We start from the raw sequence: 24366 nt of genomic DNA on the forward strand, positions 1-24366 counted from the left end.
TTAACTAAAGGGACAAATGTGTCCAAATGTGGGAGGGAAAGTAAATTGAATATTTGAGCAGCATGGGGACTTGGGAGCCATGATTCTTCAGTAAATATATCATTTCTTTCTAAGCACATGATAGGATTGCCGTTTCATGTCATTTTTAAAATCAGCATAGCCATCCAGCTTACTGTGGCCGTAAAATGTGAATGGAAGTTTTAAGAGCAGAATGATTTACCACATTGCCTTCTACCTTCTTGGCAAGACAGTCTTGGAAGCATGTGTCAAGTAGAGTCCTGAGGGACTGTGATAAGCAGATTTTTTCTCCTGCCAGCCCAAGTTGGACATGTAAAATTGATGGGAAACAAACTTCTGTTGTGTCAAGCCACTGAGGTTTTTGGATTGTTTGTTAACTGTAGCACCACCTCACTAATTCTTATTGATGTATTATGTTATAATTTTAGTCATAGTAGGTGCTCAGTAAATGGCGAATACACTAAACTTTGAGGGCATAAGAAAATGAACAAATTCTAAAACTGCCAAGTAGCTTTTTGGCTTGTATTTCTTATCAAGCCAAGCCCACCCATGGACTCTTTTATGTGTAACATGGCAAAGAGATTTTATCATGTATTGTAGAAGACACAGGAAAAATTAAGAGAACAGTGAAACTTGTAGCATTTTAACTAGAAATAATTGTTAAATAATTGTAAAAACTAGAAATAATTGTTGAACTATATATGGTTTACTGGGTCTACGGTCCCCAACCTTTTTGGCACCAGGGACCAGTTTCGTGGAAGACAATTTTTGCATGGGCTTGGAGTGAGGTGGTGGTTTCAAGATTATTCAGACGCATTACATTTATTGTGCACTTTATTTCTATTATTACGTTGTGGTAATTTGGTAATGCCAGCAGTGCGGAGTGGCTATACATGCACATGGAGCTTGGCTCCTGCTGTGCGGCCTGGGTGCCAGCAGCCACAGACTAGTTGCTGGTCCTTGACCCGGGGCTGGGCCCCTGATTTAAAGCATTGTTTCCTGCTTCTGGTGGCAGCAACTAAAGTTAAAGATTGTTGAATCTGTAGAATGTGTAGTGAATAAACCTTAGGAAGAAAATAATATGCATTTTAAACACAGGATTGAGGAAATCAATTGAGGGTATCTTTTGTTTCAAGGCAGTATTTTTAAAAATGAGGTGATAGGGAAAAAACCCCAAAGGACTGTTTTTTCTAACGCTAATGTCAGTGGCAGCAACATCAGCTTTAGTTCAGTGCTAGAGTAGAACCTTTCCTCATGAAGCCTTAGGTAGAACTCCAGTGTATAAAGCTGAGCTTATGGGGTTGCTCTGATTTATATAAAGGCCTGAGGCTTACACATGGTCATCTTTCTGCTGACATTTACAGTATCCTTGGCTTCCCTGGTTGGCTCAGAGGTCTGCCTGGAATGCAGGAGACCCAGGTTCGATCCCTGGGTCGGGAAGACCCCCTGGAGGAGGAAATGGCAATCCACTCCAGTACTCTTGCCTGGAGAATCCCATGGAGGGAGGAGCCTGGCAGGCTACAGTCCATGGGGTCTCAAAGAGTCGGACACGACTGAGCGACTTCACTCCACTTCACTTAAGGAACTATAATTAGAAGATCCCTGTTCTGGAGCACGTATCGCTGCTGTGGCCATCTTCATTTTGGGGGGTTTGGGTTTCTTAGGAAAAGCCTTAAGTTCTTTCTTTAGGCATAATTTATTTTATATACAGTTTTAACAATTCTGACAAATTTCCCAGTTTAAAACTGGGTTGGAAGATACACATTAGAATGGGCAATGAATATGTAGCCTGGGAGACAGAAGATTGGAAGAGTTGGGAAGAAGACAAAAAACCAAACCAAAACAAAACCCACAAGTAAATAGAAATAATAGTAAAAACAGAATTCTGTATGTCTTTGACACAATGTAATTAAGTCTGGAGAGATTTCCATTCAAAATATGGTAACCTGTAGTTTATCTGGTGAATTACCATCCTAAACAACTCATGCCCTGCAGATTTTGAATTTTAGAAGTTTTCTATGTTTTTTTTTAGCGATAAATAATGAAAACATTGAAGTAGATCACACTCTTCCAATGTTTACTTTTTTAAGGACTTTATGATAATTAAAACTTGTGAGAGACCCCCCTTTTTAGATTTGAGAAAATGAGCATATAAGTGATGTGCTATATGCCGCTGCCTCTGTTACTTCAGTGAGTTATCATGCAGATGCATAGTATCTATCTTGTCGGTCACTTTCTAAAAGAATGTTTTAAGAGATGACTGCGAACACAGCTTTTTTTGTGTGAGGTGGCCATGTTGCATGGCTTACAGGCTCTTAGTTCCTTAGCCAGGAGGTGAACCCGGCCCCACTCCCACTCCAGCAGAGAAAGGGCCACGCCCTGACCACTGTACCACCAGGGAACTCCTAAGTGCAAACCAGTTTTGAAGAGAATTTACTTGCTGTGTGAAATTAGATTAGTGGTAGAATTAATGTAGTGCTATCTTTTACTCCCTTGGTGAGTAACATAATATATATGTGATCATGGGAGAAGATATGTTTAATATCTACTGGAAGGATGATATGAAAACTGAAGCGTCTTAAGATTGTGAGAGGTGAGGTAACAAAAAATCATATGAACTTACTGCTGTTTTTGTATATTTTCCTTCTTAGTCTTACTAAAGAAGATTAAAAAAATCCCCAGTGTATTTAGTCCTGAATTGCTTAGACTAAGAAGGTGTTTTGCTTATTGCAGTGACTCTTGGGTGATTGGGAGGTAAACTACTATAGGGATCCAGTTTATATTATGATCATGGTTTGTTTTGAATGAAGAACAGAAATTAGATCTTACAGTTTAAGTACTAATATTACTCATAACATGTGACTTCTGATCATCATCTTGTCTCCAAAAATTGAATCTCCTTTAAGGATGAATGTTTGGTACTATTAGGATTTGAATAGTGACAGTTGTGAGGCCTCTTGTAACAAATTACTTACCGTTTTTTAGATGGCAGTCAGGACTTTATTGGGAACTCTCTTTTGGGTATTATTTTAACCTAGGGGAGTGGTGGAGGAAAACATCTTTTTCTTTTTTAAGAAACTTTGGAATAGCTTTAAAGTCTTTTTCAATCTGAAATTAAAGAGGAAAACTAGTCTCTTCAGCTTAATGGAGGAAGGGATGAGCCTTAGCAAAGAATACTACCTGCAATAACATTGATGTGTATCCTTCATAGTTAATTTGAACTTATCTGTGACGTTGAAGATTTATCTGTAAGATTCCTAAAACGGGTCATCTGTGGGAGTTGGAGGCAACAAGGGAAATTTCCCCAGATTTTAAAAATTGTTAGTAAAAACCATATAACATATTTTCACTGTTTTAGGTATATAGTTCAGTTCAGTTTCAGTTCAGTCACTCAGTCGTGTCTGACTCTTTGCAACCCCATGAATCGCAGCACGCCAGGCCTCCCTGTCCATCACCAACTCCCGGAGTTCACTCAGACTCGCATTCATCGAGTCAGTGATGCCACCCAGCCATCTCATCCTCTGTCGTCCCCTTCTCCTCCTGCCCCCAGTCCCTCCCAGCATCAAAGTCTTTTCCAGTGAGTCAACCAGTACTGTTAAATATATTCACACTAGTGTACAACAGGCTGTAGAGCCTCTCACCTTGTGAAACTGAAACGGTGCCCATTCCCTGTCTTGCTCTGCCTTTGCTGTTTGGTCGCTCCTGACTCTTGCGACCACATGGCCTGTAACCTCCCATGGACTGTGATTCTAGCACCACTGGCAACCACTGTTCCGTATTCTATTTCTGAGATTTTGTATATTTCTGATACTTCATATTAGTAGACTCATACAGCATTTAATCCTTTGGTGACTGGCTTGTTTCACTTAGTATAATGTTCTCAAGATTCATCCATGTTGTAGCACATGACAAGATTTCCTTTTTTAAGGCTGCACAATATTTCTTTGTGTGTATATACAACATTTTCTTTATCAATAGATTTTTTAAAAGTCACTAATTTAATTAGAACAAGCTAAATTAAAACTGCATATTCAAATATAAAGAGGCTAGACTACTATTCCTGGACATTAGCCCTGGGAGGGAACTGATTTCTAGCAATACTTGCAGTACGTTTTTCTTAAATTTCTGTTTGGCTGTGCTGCATCTTCGTTGCTGAGTGCAGGTTTTCTCTAGTTGCGGGGAGTGGGGTTTCCTCTAGTGGTGCACAGCCTTTTCATTGCAGTGGCTTTTCTTCTTTATCACTGGCTTCAGTAGCTGTGCAAGGGGTTAGTTGCCCCTCTGTGAGTGGAATCTTCCTGGACCAGGGATGGAACTCGTGTTCCCTGCATTGGTGGGTGGATTCTTAAACACAACCACGGGGGAAGTCCCTGCAATGTGGTTTTGCATAATTCTTTGTCTTTTGTCCTGGCTCCAGCTATGTGACTTAAGGGAAACTAGTAACCTCTTTGTTTTCCCGTAAATAGGAGGGAAAAAGTACTGCTAAAACCTTAGGGTAGTTGGGAGTATGAAGTCAGTTAATGTATATTAAGTACTTGTAATAGTGTTCAACAAATAGTAAACCTTACATTTTATCACCTGGTAGAGGAGAACACTGTTTCTTTAACAGTAACATATGTTTAGTACTGCAGATTAAATAAAGTAAATATTTTACCGTTTACAGTGTATTAATTGTAGGTCATAGGTTTTCTTCTCATACATTTGTGGTATGTCTATAACATGTCTTCTATAAGGCATATTAGAAAATCAGTCATTTCCAGTTATATCTATGTGTGTGTATCTTATAAAAGCTTTTGTTTAGATTTACTAAGAAGAATAATTTTATTAATGTATAATCTTTAGTTGGGTAGAAAAGCTTTGAAAATAATTTGGGGAAAAGACTGTAAAAAATAGAGGGTTGGACTTGAAAAAGATTAATAGAGATGAAATTAAAGATTAAATTTGAGGGGAAGGGAGCAGTCATAGAAGAGTAATGATCCAAAGCTAAGAATATAGGGTTTATGGGAAAGAGATAGTTTCATGTTAAAGCAGAGATTTTATATATATATAGTTTGGTAAAGAAATAAAATTTGGTTTTAAAACTTTCCACTAAAGTGTTAGTTCTTTTGATCAGATTAGAGAAGTCATATTAGGAATCCATGTCTATAGTTTAGAACTATCCCCTTGAAAGAAAAACTAGAAAAAGACATGGTAGCCCTGAAATGTTCATAGGAATTTAAATAATTATGAATGTGAAAATCTAATTAAATAATATATGAGATCTTATAGGATTATCCTGTAATTCTGTTTAGGTGATTTTTATAGCAGGTGAAACTGATTAAAGAGAAAACATAAATAAAATTTTAGAATCAAATGAAGTAATTTCATCAGTACTTTAAAAATTGAAGGCAGAGAACATGAAAGCCTTTGATAAGAACAACAAAGTCCTAATGATATCCTATTGATAAAGGAGAATGTCTCATTTTATCAATAGTACTGTAATTCATATTTATCTAGTGTTACTAAAATTAAATATGCATGTTTCAGACTTGATAAACCAGCAAAGAACTTATTGTAAATACTCTGTTAACTCTATTGACAAATAATTAGCAAGTGGTCTTCAGAAGAAGCATTTAGTATGTCTTCTGGTAATATTTTTATTAGAAATCTAGACATTAGAATTATGAGTTATTAATGCTTAACTAATATTGATTATACAGCCTCTATTTTTTCTTTATTTAAAAGTGTACTAATGACATGTTAAAATATATCTTTCTATAATTTTGTGTTTGTCCATTGACTATACAAGAAAATTGGTCCTATCTTTGTAACCATACTCTGTGTGTGTGTGTGTGTGTGTGTGTGTGTGTGTGTGTATTTTTCATCATTTGATGTCCCTGTTTCTTTTTCTTTTCCTTCAGCTCTTAATGAAGTGTGCAGGAAATTGGGAAAAAATTCTTGTCAATGTTTTTTATGTCTGACTGCAGTTGGTCCTCATTGCTGCTCGTGGGCTTTCTCTAGTTCTGTGTAGAGAGTGGGGGCTCCTCTGTTTTCAGTGTCGTTCGTTGCAGTAGCTCTTCTTGTGGAGCATGGGCCCTAGAGGGTGTGGACTTCAGTGGTTGTAGCCTGTGGGCTCCAGAGCGCAGGCTCAGTAGTTGGTGGTGCAAGGGGTTACTTGTCCCTTGTGTGGGATCTTCCCAAACTAGAGATCGAACCAGTGTCCTTTGCATCACAAGATGGATTCTTAACCACTGGACCACTGGGAACACCCTGGAATTTTTTTTTTTTTCATTTATATATTTCTTGTACAAACTTGTTTTATTTGGGTAGACTTTGAAAACAGCTATATCTATGGGACAGAGCTATAGTTGAAACTATAAACTGACAGTAGCCTGTTATGTATCAGGCCAGATGAAGAGGAAATCTAAGCATTTTGAGGTAGAAAATATTAATAGGCACAGTAAAAAACCAGTGCTGTTAAGTTTACAAAGTTCTTAAATGTACACACAAGTGTCCTTGAGAACTTACGATTATGTTCTTGAAAAGATTTCTTCACATGGCTTTTGGACACCAGTTTCCTCCTGTCTCACTGTTCTTTTGTTTTAATCTCCTCTGTTCACTTTAGTGCCCCAGGGTTTCTTAACTGTATACACTCCATTCCAGGTGACTCTTAAGTAACCACCTATTTATGTTGATGATGCCCCAGTTTTTATCTGTGGACCATAGTTCTGTTTGAACTCCAGATCTGGTAGCTGCCTAATCAGCATGATCATTTGAGTATTTCATAGGTACTCAAAACTTTCATGTCCAGAAACGGACCGCTGAGTGGCAGCTCTTTGCCATAGTTTTTCTGCCTCTGCGGCTGCTGTTGAGTTGCCTCAGTTGTGTCTGACTCTTTGGGGCCCTGTGGACTGTAGCCCGCCAGGCTCCTCTGTTCATGGGCATTCTTCAGACAAGAATACTGGAGTGAGTGGGTTGCCATGCCCTCCTCCAGGGATCTTCCGCACCCAGGGGTCGAGCCCGCATCTCATGCGCCTCCTGCACTGGCAGGTGGGTTCTGTGCCACTGGTGCCCCCTGGGAGCCCTTTTTCTACCTCTGCTCTGCTCTATTTCAGTTAATGGCAGCTCCATCTGTCTAGTCGCACAGGGCTGAAACCCTGGAGTTGAATTTAACTCCTTGCTCTCACACCTCACATAAAATTGTTATCAAATGTGTTCACAAATATCTTTGACTCTACCTGCAAAGTATTTCCTAACTCTGACCATTCCTTACTGCTTCCTCATTAACTAGTTTCAGGCCACTATATCACCCTCTTACTCTCAGTGGCTTTACTCACTGAATAAAATGTAAGCTTTTAGTGACCTGCAAGGCAATACACAATGTATGACATCGTATATAATGGTATCCCCCATTTACCTCAGCTGTCTTACCACTTACTCCTCTTCCTTCATATTCATTTGCTATCTAGCTTCATAGGCCTGCTTGTATTTCTCTGAACACAACAAGCATATGTCCACCTTGCTCTTCCTTTTACCTGGAATTCTCGCCCCCACCTTCTTGCTCTTCGTCTTCCTTCAGGGTCAGATGCTATTGTGTCAGCAGAGCCTTTTCTGGCCACTGTAGTTGAAACAAGTACTTCACTCCTTTGGCTTTTTGTCTGTCCCTACTCTACTTTTTTACCATAACAGTTCACCACCACACAAAGCACTATGTATATTTGATCCTTGAACATGGGTTTGAACTGCTCAAATCCATTTATACACAGTTTTTTTCAGTAGTAAATACAACAGTACTACACGATCTGCGTTTGGTTGAATCCTCAGATGTGTATAGAGGGACAGTCAGTTACACCCCTGCCTTGTTCAGGAGTCAGCCGTATTAACTTGTTTATTCGTCCTGTTGTCTCTCACTAAAAAGTAAACTTGATAGAGGTATGAGCTTAACTCTTACGAACTTTCATCCTTGAAACCTAGAACAGTGACTGGCATATTGTGATCACTCACATATTTGTAGAGTGAATAACATTATATTCTAAACTTCAAATTAAGGACTTAGTTTTTGGAGCACAGTCGTCTTAAGGTTTTTTTGTTTATAAATTCCAGTGGTGGGAGAAGGGGGTCATTGGTTATATAGGAACTAGAGTTGAAACTACAACAGACATTGATTGACTGTCTTTAAGACTCCCTAAGTAATCTCCTGTAGGTTACTTTAAGTTTTTGTATTTAGAATCTTTCAAAGTATAATATACATTCAGAAAAATGTACAAATCATATGTGTATAACTTGATGAATTTTTATAAAATGAATACATAGGAGAAATTACCACCTGGATCAAGAAATAAGATATTGCCAACAATTCAGCAATCCCCCTGTACCTGGTCATTATTCGTTGTAAAGGTAGGCAGTCACTGTTTAGTAGTATTTCCTGTTGCTTTGAGCTTTGTGAGCTTTATTTAAATGGCATACCTGTCTATAGATATAGGCATTATATGTAAGAGAGTGTGTGTGTTTGTCTTCTATTTAAAATTACATGTTGGTGATGTTCCTGTTGCATATGAGTTCATTTTCATTGTTCTAACATATTCACTGAATGAATGAATATATCATGATTTTCCCCCTATTCCGACACTAACATGTATGACTCACTTCCAGTTAAGGGTGAGTTTCTGTAGTCTTAGTGTCATGTGCATATACATTTCTGTTGGAGTGAAATTACATGGGTTATACGGTATACGCACATAGGTTCAGCTTTAAGAGAGATAGTCCAAAGATTTCCAAAGTCGTCCTATGGATTTACACATCCACCTGCAGTGTGGGAGTTTCTGTTGCTGTACTGCTTTGGTAACAGTTGGCCTGGTCTGTTTTAAAAAGTTTTAGCCATCTTGGTGGATGTGTGTTTCACTGTGATTTAAATTTTTCTGGTGTCTAATGATATTGAATACCTTTTCATACTTCTGTGGCCCATTTTGATGGGTATTACTTACCCTTCTCTTGCGCTTTATAAACAGTAGATTTCTAAAAGTAACTGGATACCATGTGGGGCTCTAATAACAGCTTGGTAAAAAATACTTTCCTATTATCTCTACTTAGATACTGAGGAAGATACAAACTTGACTGCTAGTACTAAAGATTTAGTTTGAAGGTTTGTCTGTCTTAAATTGATAATGCAAGTTGGCAAAGGGGTTATTTAGAATTAGGTAAATTTATGATTAATATTCTAAAATAACCCAGTGTGTGTATGATCAAGTAAAATGAAAAAATTGGGTATAACACCTGTTGGGCAGTTTAACTTACTGTTTTTAGTGAGTACTAAGTGGTCCTGTCCATATGAACTGACTTTTCTTTTTTTTCCACTAAGTGATGCTGGCAAATTAAGTATCCATTTGGGATAAAATGAAAAATTTAAAGTCTTACCCATATGTGTTATTTATAGATAGAAGGAGCATAATGAAGCCAGAGACAGTCTTTCCAGGTAGATTATTAGCTATACTGGAAATTCCTCCTTAAGGAAGGGTTTTTTAATTTAGTCAGATTGTATTTTCTGAGCACTTTTGAGTGAAGCATTATCTAAAGGGATGTGTGAACCAGTAAATAGAATTAATTCTAACATAAGCATGTATGAAGGAGATGGCATTTGAACTAATCTTGAAGGATAAGTAAAGGTTAGTGTTAGTTGCTCAGTCGTGTTAAAATTATTTTATAGGTTCCATTGAGAGAATTAGCAATAGGAGTAGGAATGCCCTTTTAATATTGTTATCCTCTCACTCAGGTTGTATTTCATTCTTGCCCTGTCTCATCAGTTGCTTTGTTTGTTATGTGTGTTTTCTTTAAATCTTTCTTCTGTCTCTCTAGACTCCTTTATCTATATTTAGCATTCTGTGTTCCTTTTTCCTTGCTATCTTGTTACAAATAATGTAAAATGAGTAGCTTTAAAACCATCTGAGAGAGAAAAGCAAATCCTGTCTATTAATCCTGTCTATTTCACATGTGTGAAATCTAGAAGGATGGTCCTGATGAACCTCTTTGCAGGGCGTGGAGGCCCAGACATAGAGAATAGACCTGTGGGCCCAGTGGGAGAGGAGGGGTGGGGCGAATCGAGAGAGCAGCATGGAAACACACACTACCATGTGTATGCCTTGAGCTGATTCATGGTGATGCATGGCAGAAGCCCACACAGTAAAGCAATTATCACCCATTAAAAATATTTAAGATTCCTCATTTTATGGACTCAAAATTTATCCAGCATGGGATACGTGCTATTTGTATGCTGAGACTTTTAATTAACTGGTAAAAAAGCTAATACTATGAAGTGTTTGTGCAAGTATTTAAATGTTTGTCATAATGATGCAGGTGGACACCTGATTATAGAGTGATCAGTACTCATTTATGTTGTGTGTTTGGATGAATTTTATACGTATCTAATTCATCTTTTCCCTGGGGAAATAGAAACCAGTTTTCCCCTTAACTTCCAACCATCAAATTCTCTCTGCCTCTGAAGTCTAACACAGTTCATGGCACATAGTAGCTAATTATTTATTGAATGAAAGAAGGTGCTTAATAGAAGAAGACGTGGCTGTGCTCCCTCAGTTAAGCCATCACCGCCTCCTGACTTCTCAGAGACTTCACCTCTGTGTTTGCAGTCTCTCCCTCTACAGCGAAGCTTCCTGGTGAACAGTTACACACGTTCCAGCCTCTCCTGCCTCCACAAACTGAACGAACCTCTCCCTCCCCAGCCTCAGCCTGTGCTCGCAGGTTTCCATCTCCCTCTCGAGCCAGATGTTTTGAAAACTTACCTGTACCTGTTACTAAACACTTTTTCGCTTCTTGCCTGTGTTCTTAGTTTCTGTCTTGATGTCTTGATTTTTCTACAGTACCTAATGTTGACCACTTCCTCTCTTTCCTTTCTTTTAATATAGCACATTTTCCTGGGTACTTCTTTCTTTCACAGCTTCCTCCTCTTCTGTCTGTTTAAATACCTGCATTCTTCACAGGCTAATTCTCTTCTCATTCTACTCATAGCCTTTGCATTTTCTAACCTAATTCTTTGGATGGGCTCCATCTGTGCAGGTCCAACTTTTTTTTTTACTGGTTTGTCTGACAACAGTTCAGACTCCATGACCAGCAACACTGAACTCAATAACTGTCCTTTACCTCCACCTGAACCTTTGCTAGTGTTTACTATTGCAGTGAAAGGCACCACCATCTACCCAGTTGCCCAGGCCAGAGTGCTCTCTCTTCCCATTTCCCTCCTTGATGTTTAGTTGTAGTTATTCTTATAAATTTAAACTATTTGAGGCATTTCTCTTGGTTTTACATTCTAGTTTTCATTAGTATAAATTCAGGAGATATTAGATAAAGAGTATTTTATTCTTCATGCTACTTTTGGCTCCAATTATTAATGACTAATACGGATCTAAAGTAATTTTCTATTGAGATTTTTAGTTAACATAAATAAAAATAAAAATGGGCAGAAATGTATGTTTTACCAAAGGTGATTTTGTTCAGTATTCTAAATCATGTATTGTTTTTTAAAAGAATTTGTTTTTTTTCTGAATTGAAAAAACCTCTTAGCTCACTTAGAAAATGATGTCATGTCATTATTGATATGAAGAAAGATGTTTGGCTATGCTGAGAAAATGATGTGGCTTCCTGCCATATCCATCTTCTTCACCATTGCATGCTCATTTTGTTTCTCAGTCTGGTTTATAATACAATTCCTTGAAAATAAAAACTCTCATACATAGGTACCTCCTTCCACAGTGATACTGTGGTTGTGCCCATTATGGATGTTTTTGCAAGGATTGACTTTAAAGGTTAGGTTTATGAGTAATAATTTCATAGTACCTACAGGTAGGCATAATTGCATTCCCATAATACCTACGTTTTGAATTCCCATAGTTTCTACAAATGGGTATAATTGATATAGACTGTACAAGAGAGGTTTAAGGCATTAGAATTTGTTCCAGTCTAAGTTGACCGTTAGATATATTGACTATTTGAACAGTTATAATTAAGTTTCAGATTGTTTTATGACTTAGCTTGCTCAAAAAATAATTGGCTTTCTTACTGAATTTAAAAAAACAAGCTCTCCTGCTTTCTTTTTGGCTTAACCTCTGATATTTAGAATAAAACAAGTTGTTTTAGAAGAATAATCCACAACAGGGAGCAATGATTATGCTCCACCAACAGAGGATTTTTTTACGTATACATAGTATTTACTCATTTTATCTTAGAGAGGCTCAGATCTCTTGCTATCTTTTTGGGCCAGTGGGCTGCTTCTCATCTGTATTTGTTTTTTTCTTTAGATATTAGGATCAAGGAAGAAGAACCTGATCCTGAAGAGTGGCAGCTCAGTGGCGATTCTACATTGAATACCAATGATCTAACACACTTAAGAGTACAGGTGGTAGATGAAGAAGGGGACCAACAACATCAAGAAGGAAAAAGACTTCGAAGGGTAGCTTGCACCTGTCCCAACTGTAAAGAAGGTGGTGGGAGGTATGCACACATGCAATATCCTTTTTTTTTTTTAGGCTGCTGATATCATCATCCTAATTTTTTAAATGCTGCATGCCCTGACACCTAATTAAGGGAAATTATTCACTACATGATCATCTTGTGTGTTTGTCTGTATGAGTGTGGCAGAAAAAGTTAGTGCACAAAACATGTGAAATCACATTTTTAGTTCTGAATGCCTTTTTAAAAAAAAACTAAAATTAGTTTACTTTAAAAAGAAGTATAGTAAGATGCCATTTAATAGGCCCATATCAAATAATTTGCAACCCAGCAATGAGATTTGCCTAAACACTGGTTAAAAAGTTGCTTCTTAACTTGAGAATAACTTATATAATATAAAAATAAGTTTAGAAATTGGTGATAAAGTGTATTTTCCATTTTCAACAGAAATGAATAATAAGCATTAATGGTGGAATTTTTAAAAAAGTGAAACTGTAATATTTCTGTTCAGTGTTTTTAAAAATTTAAGAAAAAAAAGACAAACTCAAAACCTTATCAGTAACTGTATTAAATGTGGATGGATTAAGCTTAATAATTAAGAGATTGAGTCTCTGATCATCCTTAAACTCCAGCCTTACATTGATTATAAAGAACATCTTAAATTGGCACAGGAATATTGAAAATAAAGAAATGAAAGAGATTTATTAGGCAAATGTTAACAAAAAGGAAATATGCATAGCAGACATGGTATTATTTGATATCTGTTTGATTTTTTCACCTAATCAAATGGATAGATAGGGATATATTTCTTAATAACAAGAAGTTTTCATCAAGAAGTTTACTAGCCATGGTACCTTTTTCCCACAACTTTGAAGTGTATAGAGAAAAAACTGATAGCACTCTAAAGACATACTAACCAAATCCTCTAGTCATAGTGAAATATCTTAATATACCTCTGTCAGAAATGAGCTATTTAAATAGACCGGGGGTGGGGGGATCTATGAATAGAGTTAATGAACTTGATCTAATAAAGCCTACCTGCCTTTGAAAAGTTGGTTTGTACACTGGCCAGCTCATTCACATTAATAATAATGACTAATTGTTAATACTGAGAGCTTACTGTGTTCTAGATAGTCTTATATGTGAGGCATGGAGAGGATGAATGGTTTTTAAGAGCGTGTACAACTGGGATTTGGACCCAGTTTCTTACTCTAGGACCTGTACTAAACCACTATACTGCCTCCGGAGTAAATTTGCTTCTGCATCTGATCCTTAGGCATTTGTATTTACTAATGGTAATTATTCACTTGTTTGATTTATTCTTTGAAATGTTTCGGTCAATTTAAATAAGTTAGTGTGGAGTTTAGTTAGACAACAACTTTTCTGAAGTTTACTCTCATTTTTAGAGGAACTTTCAAGATAAATTTTTCATGAAAGTCAAATCTGGGGATCATGGCTTTGCCTGTGTTTTGCTTATTCTTTTTCTTTAAATGGAAAGTTTCAAATTTATTAAACTAAAACATGCCCCCAAAATTCAGAAATATAGAAGAGTATTAAAATAATACTTAATTTCCAGCCCACTTCAAGATGACTGTTGTAACATATTTGTATTTATCTTTCTAGACTTTAAGTATATTTTAAAGTAGAATCATCTTCTCTGTTTCACATGTCTGTTCTTCTTATTTTGAAAATTCTTGTGATCATACTTCCAAGTCTACAAAAAGCTTGCATCAATTTTTTATGACTATAGTAATTCTAGTGTGTGGATGTATAAGAATTTAAAACCCTTTTGGGAGTTTATTGTCAGTTAATTCTTACACATATGTCTTTGCACGTTTGTCGGATTATTTCATCAGTATAAGTTGGCAGTGGTGGAATTGTTGGATCAAAGGGAAATGTCTCCTAGAAAGTTGCATCAATTTGTATTCCATCGGTGGGTATGAGAGTGTCTGCCCACACCCTTGCCAACAATGAATTCTGTCATTTTTAAAAACCTTGAAAGTCTGAGAGATGAAAAGTAATGCCTCACTATTGTTTTACTTAGTAGTATATTTTTGTTACTTTGTGAGATTGAACACTTTTTGTTGATATTTTACCATTTAAAAATTTTGTAAATTATTTCTGTCTTCTGTGAATCTGTTACTTCGTCTGTGTCATATGTGCAGATATTTTTTTCCAGTTTTACATTGCCTTTCAATTTTTTCAGTGGTTTGCAAAATGTGATTGTTTGTATAAGTAAGGAGAATTCTCACAGTTTGCAAACTTTTAAGCATAAAAGTTTTACTTGAGATGCATGTTATCATGTTGTTAAGTCTTCTCAAACCAAAGATTATAAAAATACTCATTTTTCTAGAACTTCTATGAGTTCATTTTAGAATAATTTATTCTGAGCAATTAAAATTGAAGTTCTTAAGAAAAAACTGTATTGTTTCTTAGAGCTCATTTGCACAAAATTCAGCTAATATATTCATGATAGGCACAATCATTTCATTGGCAGTTGCTACATCCAGTTAATAGAAGTATAACGTATAGTAAATCCCATTCTGCAAAGGTGAGATAGATGGCATTTTAAGCATTTTAGAATACTGGCCTTTTTCTTTCAGCAGTATTCTTTAAAAGAATATAATAGTGTGTGTAAAGTGGCATCTTTAAAGAACTAAATTTTGTTTTATCTTTTTGAGCAAGGTGTAAAATATAATTAAATATTTAAAAATTATATTCATTTGGGCATTTAGCCAATATTTATTAAGCAGAACCAGCCTTCAGAAACTTTATACTCTGGTAGAAGAGATGATAGTAAAATAAATTCTAAGGACATTATTGTTATATAGGTTTTGTGTGAATTAGACCTCAACCCATTCTTTTGAATCTGTTATTTTCCCTGTCAGCATTTCAGTTTGTGTTTTGTTCTCCTGTCCCATGCAAAAGACTCAATTTACTTTTCTTAATCCTTCCACTCAGAATTTAGCTTGCTTCATTGTATCATTCTGTCTTTGCATTATTAAAATTTTGGGAGCGAGTTTAAGAAGTCAAGAATATGAACTTAAAATTGTTAGATTTTTTTAGGTCGTGTAATAGGTATGGGGTGTAAATATGTAAATCAAGAAGAAAAGTTATAGTCAGTAATCTTTTATTACTTAAAGGTTGTTAAGAAATTTACTTAAGTTCTCTTTCTTCATATCACATGCCATAGTCCATATCTAGCATTCCTATATCTTGAGTAACATTTTTCTTTGAATAGAAACTTGAACATGGGTATTGGGCTTTTCCCTTATATTGTATATTTTTGTGTGCCCTGTCTTCATTTTTTTCTTTCTTATATGCCTGTCTCATTTTCAAACAATAAATATGTCTTGTTTCCTTATAATTCAATTGATGAACAAATATCTTTCCCTGGAATTTTGGTTCTTTGAAAACTTATTTGTTGCAATAATTTATTTTAGTCTTGTGCTTTGTTCCTGCTCTCAGGCTGAATTTTGCAAAGTTAGTTCAATAATAGCACTTTTGAATTTATAAAAGACGGTGATTCACCTGAGTGGTAGGCTTAGAAGAGAGGCAGGAAGTTATGAGTGTAGAATCAACTGAATTGGGTTCTCTGTGAAATTGCTATGGTGGACACAATATGTAAAATCGGTTTGTACACCAGTAGCCACAGACATTGCTCTTTTTCTTTGGGCCATTCAAAAATAAATTTAAAAGAGCTAAACTAAATGGAAATACTGTTGGCTTTGGTTAAGACTTTGGCATTGCAGGTGAGCCAGCAAAACCTATCTCACTCAGCTCAGCTCTTCGAAGAGAGTTGTAGAAATTGGGGGTGGACTGGAGCTGAAACTAGAATTGTGTTAGATTATGACATCCTTGCCCTTGAGACAACAGCATGACTCCTCCTTGTCTTTACTTATGCTATTCCTCTGCCTGGAATGCCTTCCCTCCTTTCTATCTAAATCCTACCCACCTTCTCCACGAAGCCTTCTCTAACTACTGGAGCCCATTGATGTCTCCCTGTTCAGAACACCTATGGCACCTAACAGCCAGCACTGCACCGTTTAGCACTGTTTGTCCTATGGCAATTTCACATGCTACTGAGTGTGAGTACATCAAAATATAAATGTGGGGAAATATGCATTTTTCCAGTAAAATTTGAGAAACAATAGGTATATTATATACAGGAGGATTTTCAGGCTTATGGACGGTTTACAGGCTATATATCTAGACTGAGATTGTGGGAGGAGGGGAAGTTGGGTGGGGGTCTTAAATGTATCTTTTTTAATCTCAGAGAAACTGCGAAGTTTATTAAATAAAATTTCAACTATTGATGAGTCTAAAATGTCATTTTTTTAAATATAAACTCATTTATTTGTCTTTATTCAGTAACTATCCTTTTTTGTTGTTGTCAAGGTTGAGTAATAACATTTTCTGTAGTGTTTAATACACTTTGAATATCATTTCTAGAATCAAAAAAGTTTCCTTCTTGCTTAGGCTAAGATACCTGTGTTCACCCATCTAAGCACATACCTTCTAAGCCTTGTTCTTGCCATCAAGTACTGAAATGTAACAGATGTAAAACTTTGCAGTGTGGAGAAACTGCGTTTTATTTATGTCTCTGATTTATACTTTGGGGTATCCGCATGGTTATTAGTAGGGGAATTTTACCTGTAAGATAACTTTTATTTCATACAGTTCTAGGGATCTAGGATGACAGCTTTGTCTAGATTTTTTCCTCTGGTTTTCTGTGAGTCAGCGTATATTCAGGACATGGCCATGCAAATATGTGAATACATAATGTATATATCATATTAACTGAAAGCCTGAGTAAGGCACCTAATTAATTGTACCTGTGATGAGTTACTGCATCTGTTGTTGATTTATTTACTTTTTAAATTAGCTGACATTGTGACTTTGAATAGACCATTTAGTTTTCCTGTTCAGCTAATTTAATTGAATTGGGTCTATGCATAGCATTTGTGAATGATTCTGACAAGATAATAAATAGCTTTATTATACACTCTATGTATGAAATGTCCTTTTAAATTACGTATTTCTTGAAATATTTACATTTGGACAGCATTCACATTAGTTGTGGAGTAAAAGAACATGTAAAACTTCCAAATTCTTATTTAAATTGATTTTAAATGGTTTTGGTTTCTGATTGACCACATGGTGATAATGTCTTCTGTTTGAAATTCAGCATGTTGAATATGATGAGTGGTATTGTCCGTTTGAATATTTTCATATAAGTATATATTATTCTGTGTGTGTTTTTTAGAGGTACCAATCTTGGGAAAAAGAAGCAACACATTTGTCATATACCAGGATGTGGTAAAGTCTATGGGAAGACCTCACATCTGAGAGCTCATCTTCGTTGGCATTCTGGGGAGCGCCCATTTATTTGTAACTGGATGTTCTGTGGTAAAAGATTTACTCGAAGTGATGAGTTACAGAGGCACAGAAGAACACATACAGGTTACTAATCTTTACTTTTAACAGACAAAAATTAATTATAGGGCTGCATACTACCTTGAATTTTTTTTAAAGCATAGCTTACTGAACTGAATCTTTTAAAAATGATTGTTTACATCACATTTCTATCTTCAGCAACATCAATTTAAAAACACTTTAATTCTAAACAAGCCATATGGCTTATCTTATAATGTTTTATCTTATGCAGACTGTGGTTAGTGTTTTCTTTTTCAGTTTTTTGTTTTGTTTTCATTTTATTCAGTGTCTTAAGTCACATTTATCTTATCATTGTTAATTATGTCAGTGTTCTAAATTAGTTGTATGCTTTTACTCTTGATCATTATTTCCTTCCTCCTTAACACTGTAATAATAATTCCTTTTCCTCTGATAATCTCATGTTTTAATATATGTGAAATAAGCAGAAAACTATTTTCTTTGAGGGGTAATAACCACAGCATCTTTGATGTCAGGATTTTCATTTAATTGTGTTTACATAGTGTTTGTATTGGAGAATGCAGTGACACCCCACTCCAGTACTCCTGCCTGGAAAACCCCATGGACGGAGGAGCCTGGAAGGCTGCAGTCCATGGGGTCGCTGAGGTCGGACACGACTGAGCGACTTCACTTTCACTTTTCACTTTCATGCATTGGAGAAGGAAGTGGCAACCCACTCCAGTGTTCTTGCCTGGAGAATCCCAGGGATGGGAGACCCTAGTGGGCTGCCGTCTCTGGGGTCGCACAGAGTCGGACACAACTGAAGCGACTTGGCAGCAGCAGCAGTGTTTGTATGGTCGTTACATGGAATGGACCTAGGAATGACCCAAATTGAATTCTAACTTAATATAACATACACAGATAGTTTTCTCAGTATAGTGATCAAGATGATCATCAGTCTGTGCTCAGCATTTGAAGAATTGATAAATATATAATGTATTTACAAAGCCTAGAGAGCTTAGAAGGAAGAATTATGGTGAGACTTTGAATTCTCTGAGATCTAACTATATAAAGTAACCCATGAAATATGTAGCAGTATATTATATGCTCTACTTGTTTTAATTTCTGTCTCATCTGGTAGGTAGACAGGTGAACTTCACCTTTTTGAAACTGTAACTGACAATATAAGAAAGTAGATAAAGTATGCCCAGAGGCAGAGATCATTATCACTGGGCTAGTAAGGCATTGTTGGGCATTAAGACCTTAAAGTGAAAGTGAAGTCACTCAGTCATGCCTGACTCTTTGTGACCCCATGGATAGTAGCCTTCACCAAGCTCCTCTGTCCATGGGATTTTCAAGGCAAGAGTACTGGAGTGGGTTGCCACTTCTTCTCCAGGGAATCTTCCCAACCCAGGGGTTGAACCCAGGTCTCTCACATTGTAGACAGACAGACGCTTTACCGTCTGAGCCACCAGGGAAGTGAGTATTAAGACCTTAAGATGGGCTATACTAGAATTTTCTTCACTGGAATTTGATTAGCAGGATATGAAAAGATACAGTGTAGAAGGGAAGAAAGGTCTATGATCAAAGTGTAGGAAACGCTGTGTTAAAGAGATTTACTGTGCAAGTACCTTCAAGGAGCACCTTCAGTCGCCTGTTAGTGAGCACTGCATCTTCAGGTAGGGGAGGGAGTGGCAGCCTCTCATTGTGCCATGTTGTCATTGAGCGTCTCCCAGAACTAATGTTTCAAGGGAGACTTTGGGAAATAACCTTCCCGGAAGAATAGAATAGTATCCAAATAGAAGAAGTGAGAGCTCTATTTGTCATGAGTGAAGATGAGATTCTCTTAATACCTTTCTTTTATGTAGGATTGAGCCACATTAGAGAGCCCCTGGAAGTTAAGTAGTGGAGACCTTAAAGTATTTAGTTATCTACAGATTACTTTTACATCCCCGTGCCACTTAGTACAATGGTAAATTTCTGTACTCTAATAAAATTTGGTATTTAAGGAAGATTTTTCTGGCATTTATTTGTTGGATTGGAGAGGGAAAGCCTAGCATGTCACTGTAATAGTTCAGGCATGAGGTCTGATGAGGACCTGCTGAGAGGAAAGTTGCTGAAATGAGATAGGTAAGACATTTTGAAGAAAATAAGAAAGTATTGGATTTGTTTATTGTGTAAATTCTGTGTATTCCTTGCCTTGCCTTCTAATAATCCTCCCACATAGTGGGTCTTCAGCATAATAGAAGTTTTGTCTGTCTTTTGTGTTTAAAAAATGTAGTTTTAAAATACGTTAAAAATATTTTTTATTCATGTTGAAAAATAAATTTAGGCATCAGAGTCTTACTAACTTTAACATCATGATGTATTAGGCTTGCTTTTGATTATTCCAACTGAAATCAGATCAGATAACCATCTCCAGTTCTTGGGACTACCCAGTCTTTATTAGATTTCAAGCTTGTGTCTTGGCTTTAATCTTGAAGTACTTTGTGTAGTTTCTTGAATTTGCACTTATGAGTTGAAAGGTTAAATATCAGGATCTGACATGTTAATAATATCTGAAGTATAGCTTAAAACTATAGTTTTCTTTAGAGAACTATGTTACAGGTTGTCATTTTTAAGCTGGTATCTTATAACAGATGTTTGAAAACAAACTTAGCATAGTTGAGGTATTAAGATTCTTATCTGATATCAGTGTATAGTTTAATAAGTTTGAAGATTGCTTTTCATCCAAAAATAAAGATGATAAATTTATTTTGAAGAAAAAATATTGCAGGGACAGCTCATGAATCGAATACAATTCTAATTGAATTCTGCTCCCTGTCCCTAAAACTGTCAGTCTTGGCTTATTTTCTTTCTCAGAGAATGAGTCCACTAATGTTGAATTTAAAAAACTAAGTAACTCAATTTCTTTAACAGGTGAGAAGAAATTTGTTTGTCCAGAATGTTCAAAACGCTTTATGAGAAGTGATCACCTTGCCAAACATATTAAAACACATCAGAATAAAAAAGGTATCCACTCTAGCAGTACAGTGCTGGCATCCGTGGAAGCTGCACGAGATGATACTTTGATTACTGCAGGAGGAACAACACTTATCCTTGCAAATATTCAACAAGGTTCTGTTTCAGGGATAGGAACTGTCAATACTTCCACCACCAGCAATCAAGACATCCTTACCAACACTGAAATACCTTTACAGCTTGTCACAGTTTCCGGAAATGAGACAATGGAGTAAATATTACACAAATACTTATTCATTGTGGTTATTTTTATACAGTAGTGAGAAGAATATTGTTCCTAAGTTCTTAGATATCTTTTTATTGATGTGCAAAAATTTTTGGATTGACAGTAACTTGGTTATACATGACACTGAAATGCCTTACTTTGTATGATATCCCATAGTATATTAAAAATGGTAAAATTGCATGGGTTTTGTAGGTACTTTTGGAATCTAGAAGAAATGAAATTTTACCAAGTTATATAAAGAGAAAATTGAATTTAACAATGCGAATGGTAGTCTAACCAAATGCACCAATCCTGTGTGGTTTAGTGTAAAAATGAGAACATGTTGGTATTTATCTATTGTAAGATAAAAAAGTTGGTGGGTGAAAGAAATCATGTTATGATAAAAAAAAATTTTTGTAATTTTCTTGATGACTGGAATTTTTATTATGCATAACTGACAAATCAAGTTTCCAAGCAAATGTTACATAGTGTAGGCTTTACTTAGCTTATCAATTTGTCATTTTGAAGCTAATTATTTTAATTAGGTTAACTATGTACAATATTTTAAGCATTACTCTTGTAAGATTTTGAAAAATACATTTTAACATGGAACTCTAGGGATAGTCACCTTTTAAATCCTGTTGAAAAGCCATGTTTAAGATTTAATTTGCCAAAATAATGTCTTGTTAATATCCTTTCAATAACGAAGTTGGGCAATATAACCAATGTTTAAAAAGGTTTAAAATGTATAGGTTGAGGCATTTGGGTGGTAAGAAAATGTTACAGTGAATTATCCCTTTTCTTGAATATTGGAGGACCAAAAAAATAAGGTTTATTGCGTCTTAGCAGTGATTTTTTTTTTTTTTTTAAAATCCAATCTTGTTTCCAAAAACCACATGTCTGCCAGGGCCTTAAAAGCCATCATGTAAATTACCAGTAAAGTATAACATATGCAAACATAACAAAATCACTTCCATAGTGACGATACTCCAACCATATGGATATTAGTCATAGAGAACTAGAGGTTTTATGATATTTTTTTAAGTCTTTTTTTTTTTTTTTTTTTTTTGGTCTAGGTAGTCAGTCTGCACTTAAATATAAACCATTTTCCTTTTTTTGCTTTTTCCCTTAAAATTTATATGTATTCAGTACATTTAATTGAGAAATGTATGTTTTTTATTATGCTGTATTTTCTTTTTATTTTTTAATTATTGTTTATATTTTCAATTATTAAAAATGTACAAAATAAAGTTTCATTGCTGGTCTTGTAAGAGCTATACAATTTTCTTAAATGTATACCTATAACTGCAGCAGTTCACCTATTTCAAAAATTTGGAATTCTGTTCATTTGTTATTCTTAAGACCACCTCAAATTTAAAGGCTACCTTATTGTACGTTTAAAGTGTATTATAACAGTGTGGTAGTTAATAAAACACTATTTTTTTTCTTTTGAGTTTGTTGTATTCCTGTGCATTTAAAATAATTGCAGTGGTATGGGGTGAGAAAATTGGTATGGTTTATTTTTCTTAGCATTTTATTTGCAGATTCTTGATTTCAGAAACTGAAATTATTGTAAACATATATATTTACTTATAAAGGGAAGAGTAGAGGCTCCTGGAGATAACTTTTTTTTTTTTTCATCTAAGAATGAGCTTATTAAATAGAACTTCTGAAAAAAATCTTTTAACTCTTGGCCCACATTGATTCATAGGAATTTTATCAGTCCATTTTGCAAACCTTGTTTTTTGTTTCCCCTGTTAAAGCAATGCAGAGTATTTTGATTTATCAAAAATTTGAGTTTACTTGAAGATTCTTAAAAATGATAACATAAAACAGCTTTGGTAACCATGACAAGAGTTATTTGAAAAGGTTTTTTAATTTACATATATTTAATCATAAAGGCAGGGTAAGAGGGAAGGAAAAATAGGATATCAGTGTGAATATCTTAGATATTTTAAAATAAAATATCCCGTTACTTTCTACATGCGTAGAGTAGGGTGAAAGATTTCCATTGTCTGTTTCCCAGGCCCAATCTGATACTGTCGGTAATACTAACATTTGTGAGTGCTTAGGACAACACTAGATACACATAAAAACAAAGTTTTTCTAAATGTGAGACTTAAGCTTGTGATGCAGAATAAGAAGTATTACTTGGGATAGTGAAAATTAATGAATGTACATTTGTTTTGAAGTTACAGGGTTAGAATTTGAATCTTTAAACTCCTTTAAATAATTTTTAGAATTTAAAAAATAACGTTGAGTGTGTGAAGAGAATTATGAGAAGGTTGCTCACTTGAGAAAAACACCCATTAAATCAGGAGATTAAAAAACCTTTTTAGAGTGATGGTATAGCTGCTGCTGCTGTTTTTAATTGGAGGGTAATTTACAATGTTGTGTTAGTTTCTGGGGCTGTTTTTAACACTGAAAATTCACAATAAGTTTATAGAGAGTGTTCAATCTGAGTTTCCATGCAAATTTTATCACTTCTTAGAGCATGAATGCAATGAAGAAAGTAAGTAGTCGTAAAAAATGTTTAAATAAATTTTTAGATTTTTTTTGAGAGCCTGCCCGGAATATACCAGTAAATTTTGGGTGTTTGCCTAACAAAGAAATGAAAGTTAGTATTCACCCTCAGCCAAGGTGACTTTAAATATTTCTGTTTTTTTAATAGAAAAAATGTTGAATACATTCTGGAAACTTAATATTTGAAGAATTACCCTAAAGTAATTTTTTTCTAGTTAAATAAAATCTCTCAGTATTACGTATGGGTGTAATGTTTTAGTGTAAATTTGCTCTTCAATAGGTGTTTTCAGCAATAGCTTTGTTCTTGTCAAAGCTAGAGAGTTAGTACATACTCAGTATATTTACATACAAATAATTCCTGTTTATCAGAACATACTCATTTAGTGGACTCGGTGTCTATACACTGTACCTCAGTTTAAAGAAAGTATCACTTCAGAAAATTTTATTTTCTATAGATTGATACTTAATAACTTTGAGAAGTAATTCACTTAACTTTAAAAAGAACATAAAGCTTTAGAAAAATGCCTCAATTACAAAAAGTCAGGTGCCCTGTAAGTAACTTTGGGCAAAATAATGAAGATGCTTAAATTATTTCAAATAGTGAAAACACATTCTAAGTAGTAAAAATTCATTTAAGGTGAAGGCATGTCAAACATGTTTCAAATAGTTCTTAGTATTCATCAGAAAATGCTGGGAGTATTTAACAATCCACAGGCCTAACTTCATCCCTGACCTAAATCTACATATCTGGAGATGGAGAGTATATATACCTG

General features: G+C 35.4%; 1 protein-coding gene across 1 annotated transcript in view; it reads left to right on the forward strand.

The window, feature by feature from the left end:
• Window positions 1-22523, forward strand: part of SP3 (Sp3 transcription factor) — a 56041-nt gene extending 33518 nt beyond the window's left edge. Inside the window, exons 5-7 of the mRNA XM_027964836.2 lie at window positions 12300-12492; window positions 17717-17913; window positions 20764-22523. Of these exons, the coding sequence (XP_027820637.1) occupies window positions 12300-12492; window positions 17717-17913; window positions 20764-21080 (707 nt within the window). The 3' untranslated portion in view covers window positions 21081-22523. The remainder of the gene's footprint in view (window positions 1-12299; window positions 12493-17716; window positions 17914-20763) is intronic.
• The last annotated feature ends 1843 nt before the right edge of the window (window positions 22524-24366 follow it).

Source organism: Ovis aries, chromosome 2 (genome assembly GCF_016772045.2).
Source record: "Ovis aries strain OAR_USU_Benz2616 breed Rambouillet chromosome 2, ARS-UI_Ramb_v3.0, whole genome shotgun sequence".
NCBI classification, from domain to species: Eukaryota; Metazoa; Chordata; class Mammalia; order Artiodactyla; family Bovidae; genus Ovis; species Ovis aries.